General features: G+C 36.4%; 1 protein-coding gene across 1 annotated transcript; it reads right to left on the bottom strand.

The window, feature by feature from the left end:
• Positions 1–772: 772 nt before the first annotated feature.
• Positions 773–2,446, bottom strand: LOC148414787 (monocyte chemotactic protein 1B-like). The gene is made up of 3 exons (XM_088430036.1): positions 2,278–2,446; positions 2,106–2,214; positions 773–994 (listed from the first exon to the last, which is right to left on the bottom strand). The coding sequence occupies exons 1-3, from the start codon at positions 2,342–2,344 to the stop codon at positions 847–849; spliced, it is 324 nt and encodes a 107-aa protein (XP_088286162.1). The 5' UTR covers positions 2,345–2,446; the 3' UTR covers positions 773–846.
• Positions 2,447–5,371: the final 2,925 nt, after the last annotated feature.

Genomic DNA, 5,371 nt, shown 5'->3' with positions numbered 1-5,371 from the left:
TAATAACAATGAAGACTTCCTTTATACCACTGGTGTCTAAACTATGGCCCCAGAGCCATTTGCAACCCTCTGTCTCTTATTACTTGCCCTGTGGCATATCCTCTAAGTAAAATTTGCTATGAATAAGTTTGTTTAATATGATGTAGGTGTAGTTTTTTAATATGCATATGGTGTAGTTTTTTAATATGCAAATATGCAACTGAACTAAGCAGAACATTTCTCTTCAAAACACTGTAGTGGCTGAAAATAATTCATTTTTACAAAAACTGTTTGCTACCTGTCAAGATACACAACATGAAAATAGAACATGAATGATTCCAAAGTAACTGCTTTTAAAAAATGGTGCATTTATGACAGATTGCTCCTATTTTAATTCTGCATGTTGAGATTCAATTTAAAGGGCTTGACATTTGCAAGTGGGTTATAGACCCTGACAAGCCTGGAATCTTGTAAAAACACAAACTATTTGCTTATTAGGACAATATTTAGGTAGTAGCTTATCAATACAATGTAATATACAATATAAAGACAATATGCAAATGATATGATGGATTTTGGTGGGCCCTTATGTCCTTCAATTTTTTGAATATGGAGTAAAGATGGAGAAAAGGTTTGGATACCTCTTATTTAAATAGTGATGAGAATCTAAATTAATTTTACGACTGAAAAACAAAACAAAACAAAAACGAAAATTTCATCTATTTTTTATTTAGTATGATAATAACACCCACCCAAAATGATTGTTTTGGAAAAGAGTGTCTGACATTTACATTCCTTCAAATACAATGATCCATATCATTCCAATTTGGGTGGATGGAGATTTGTAATTTAGGCTTGACAAATACGTCAAAGCAGTTCATGAGAAATTATGTGCTTCCTTTGTGTGCCACACTTTTGGGGATGGCAGTTCTTCCCATCCACATATGCCATGCTGGTTTTTGTCCACAACTTGTCAGGGTCAGCACAAATTCTCTTCCCTTGTAATGTGTTGAAACTGAGAGAAAAAAAAAAAAACATGTTAAAATGAGTAGATTTTAATGCTTCTTTCAGGGACCATGAAACATAATGACCTTCATTGAGATTTCTCAATGATACTATATGCCAGAAATCCCCAGTCTAGCCTGGGGGCCAAATGTGGTGAGATTTTATCCAGCCCATGGCCTCAGTCATAAATTTAATGTTCTGACCAGTATATAAAATGTATGCTAAATGCAATCCCACATCTACCACAATCTACCATGGGTTAGCTTAAATCGAGGGATGTCTTACATTTCCTCTGCAAAAGTCTTGTAGCTCCTTGATGGTGACATGGTGAGATGAAAACGGGCGTGTATCCATGTGTAATCCATGTTTGTGTCATTTTTTCATTATTCCACTTTGAATATACATGTTATGCGGTCTGTTCTTTTTTTGGGAAGTAATTGGCGCCAAAAAGACTTGATCTTAGCGGAACATAACAGCACTGACTATCACTACCAACTACTTCTTTAATGTAGGGGAGGTGCCTGCCATTTACAATGACACTAATCGAACTCTCTGTGACTATAGTTGGGTTCATTAGGCTCCAAACCACTACGGAAGAATTATTTTCTTGTTTTAGAAAAGTGAACATTTGTTTTGAATAATATCATATGTTTCAAATAAACCCTGCACCGGTGAATGCAATCTTTAACTTATTATTTTCATGATTTTGAATTAGAAAGTTCAGAGAACATTTAATTAACAGTGGTATTTCATGTTTGAAATGTAATTATCAATAGCAAATCCTGTTACTTATTTTCATTTGTAAATATAAAAAATGAACTGCCAGTGATATGCCATGTTTAAAATAAACTTGTGTTTAAAAATGTTGAAATCTAACTTTTAAAAAAAAATTAAAATGAAAGGAAAATTGGTTGCTAAAACTGAACTAGATTAACAGGTGTTAGATGTAAACAAAAGAAAGGGTAACATTTATCTGCTTAATGTTTGGCCCCCACATTGATACATCACCCAAGTCTGCCATTCTTTGCAAAAAGTTTGAATGCCCCTGATACAGTATGCACTGTAAAATAGAACAAATACTCCTCAGATGCATTGTTAAATGAATAATAATTGTAACTTACACTACAACATGCAAACGACAAGAGGGCGGTCTTTGGATGTAGTACTTGGTCAGCAGATCTCGATGAACCTGCGTGTCGGAGATTTTGCGACAACAACTTGCTATTCCACCTGAAAGAAAAATATGTCACATGAATCATCATCTCATGTGAACCAAGTTGACTTGGCACCTACCTCGAGCGAAGGCGCCGGGCGCCATGACTGCGACCAAAAAAAGGCAGACCAAGTTAAGAGCTGTCATCGCACGTGTCGGACGTAATCAGGTGTGAAGTGGATGTTTGCGCTGCGGGCCTTTTAAAGCCCGCTCACATCATCAAATACAGGAATTTGTGTCACTTGCAAGACAGGCATGATGCACCCACAATTGCACATGCACCTAGAAATAATCAAACTTTTTCCTCCCACTGAGAAAAAAGTCAACACAGCCATTGGCCTAATTTTCATTCAAGTCTGAGGGTTTCGATGTCCTACTTTTCGGTTGCAGGTACGTCACATTAAAGCACTTTTTATTTCACTTACAATACACCCTAGTTGATGAAAAATGGCCATTATATCAACTTGAGCTCCACAGTCAATCTAATTTCGAGGCTTTATGCATGACAAGAAAAACAGATACATGCTTTTGCCTTTTTTAATTATGTATGTTTTAGGGTACATTCACCAGAGGTTTGGGACTTGACACATGACTGGACTGGGGTCAAACTTGGGTGCAAAACACACAACTGAATTAAAAATAAGTAGCAACGTTACGCTAACTTCAATGTTAGCTCACTGAACTGGTCAAACATAAGGTAATCTTTTGAGAAGTCAATTAAATCATGGATTATACGAAGATTAATTACGGAGTGATAGGCCTGCTGTACACTGACTAAGGCAGCCAAATACCATTGAAGACATGAAAAGAATTTTTGCTGCACTCCAAGCAAATGAGCACTGTACATCAGCTAGCATGCTACAAAAGAAACACTTCCATGTTCCATATGCTGAAGGGCTGTCACAATCAAATCTTTGTAATATTGATTATCATATCAATTATTTACATTACACCAAACATTTAAGGTGAACATATACTAATTGTTGGTTCACACATATATGTTTATATGTATGTTACACATGCAACGGTGTCCCTAAAATCAAATACAGACGATGCTTTGGCAATATTCCGGATCAACCTGCCTGTTAGCTGCTATGCAGTCAATAACTTTCTTCGTCTTCTTCCTCTTCTTGATGAGCACACTTGACACATTTTGTGCTTGACTGTGTCCTATTGGTTAAAATTTGAACACCCTAAACCAGGGATGTCCAAACCCGATCCTGGAGGGCCACCTATCCTGCATGTTTTTGATGTTTCTGTCATCCAATGCAGCTGATTCAAATGATCAGGTTTGTTGTCAGGCTTCCGTTGAGCTTGCTGATGAGCTGATCATTTGAATCAGGTTTGGTAGGACAGAAACCTACGAAACATGCCGGATAGGCGGCCCTCGAGGAATGGGTTTGGACATGCCTGCCCTTAACCAAGCCACTATGCAGTAATCTGTTTCCAGGCATGGATTGGGATTCATCTTTTTGTGAAGGTAAAAACTTTCTTTCCTTTCTGTTTGTAAGATCGATGTGCTGATATTGTCTTTGATGAAAGCCACTAACTGCTAAATCAGTATTTTTAAACACACAAATAACATTAGCTATTCAGCCAGCAGATAGTACACCAATACAGGAAATGGAGTAGTGTGTCAAGATGGTCTTTGCATACAAATAGTCGCTCAACATGATCCAAGTATAACTTGAAGGAAAAAAATTGAATATTACTTTATTTTTGGCACTCTTTTTAATTGGAATTGATACCGCGCACCTTCATTTTTTAAGGGAGTCCTTCTACCTTGTTGTCAATGGAACACTGTTTGTGTCTGCAAAAAAGATCCATGCAGAAAATAATGCAAACAAGGTTCTGGCGAAGCCTTGTGGCAGCAAATTTTATTTTAAGTCAGGACTGGACTTGGTCAACTTTTTTCCCAAGTCCTATAATGCTGTACAGTATTATTAATTCTACTACAGTGCTTATTCCTTTTCAATGGTTTAGTTGCTCTGTCCATTTTATCTCAGCAGAACAACAATGTTAACTGCATCCCACCCAAACACATGAGACATAATTGGAAAAGCCTGAATGCCTTCTACCTAGAACAAAAGCACTTAGTGGGGTACCTCAAATAAGTTCCAATATACTGGCCAAAAATAAATGTCCACCAAATTGGACACGAATGAACAGGCTGTGTCTGACGATATGGCAATTAATACATGCTCTCTGATTTTACAGATGGCCATTTCATCAAAGTTAGACAAACAGAAATGTTATCATTAACAAAATTTCAACTTTGAGGTTTTGAGTGCCAAGTCTTTTTATGCTACATCATAGCTACTAATGTTGTCCACTAGTCCACTAATGGACATTTAGAGTTTTTATCCCCCTGATCTTAAAACTGTATTCATTACTCAAGCTGATTTTAGCGTATTTGTTGAAATGTCCTTGAAAGCTCATGCTATCTAAACTAGGCCGTAAGTTTTCTATCTAAGAGAGAAAGTGATGTTTATAAACCTATTTGTGGTATGACAACGGATATACTAACCAAGCTCCCCCTGAAACCTTTGTTTGTGGCCAGGAAAGGAAGTATCGTGTGCATATGCATATCGGCACATGGTTATGTTGTTAACCTTTTCCTGCCTGCCCAGGAACTGAACCAAGCAAGGTCCATTTTTCCTTTGTACATCTAAGAAAAGTTAAAGATATATATATATATATATATATATATATATATATATATATGTGTGTGTGTGTGTGTGTGTGTGTGTGTATATACATAGATATAATTTATTGTTTTGTTTTGTTTTGTTTTTTGCAGCAGCAGCAGCAGTCATAGCAGTTGTTGAGGCATGAGACCCAGAGTTTGTTGGTGTTGTTCCTCAACCCCCTTTTGTTTTGTTTATTTCAGTTATTGCTAAATGATCATTTGTTTTGGACACTGTTTAAAAGGCTACAAAAAGTCATAATAACACAGATCAGGTAACACTATTATATTGTGTGTGTCTAATCGGAATAAATGACATAACATGAGAATAAAATAAGTTTCAAAAGTGAACTTTGAATTTTGATGTTTGTTTAGGAATGTGATGGTTGTTTAGGGATTTTTTTTTCACCACAACACATCTGATGGTTAACTCTACTAACTTACTTGTCTTAACTCTTTTTCCATATGAACACCTATACAACGACCAC

This window comes from Hippichthys cyanospilos, chromosome 12, assembly GCF_059441005.1.
Source record: "Hippichthys cyanospilos isolate Australia breed blue-spotted pipefish chromosome 12, RoL_Hcya_1.0, whole genome shotgun sequence".
NCBI lineage: Eukaryota > Metazoa > Chordata > Actinopteri > Syngnathiformes > Syngnathidae > Hippichthys > Hippichthys cyanospilos.
Note: the sequence above shows the minus strand (reverse complement) of the source record. Positions and strands in the feature narration are given on the sequence as shown.

Coding starts and splice junctions, on each gene's coding strand:
- LOC148414787 (XM_088430036.1), bottom strand. CDS start 2,344: ATGACAGCTCTTAACTTGGTCTGCCTTTTTTTGGTCGCAGTCATGGCG. Junction 2,215..2,277: donor GCCCGGCGCCTTCGCTCGAG/GTAGGTGCCAAG, acceptor TTTTTCTTTCAG/GTGGAATAGCAAGTTGTTGT. Junction 995..2,105: donor TGTCGTTTGCATGTTGTAGT/GTAAGTTACAAT, acceptor TTTTTCTCTCAG/TTTCAACACATTACAAGGGA.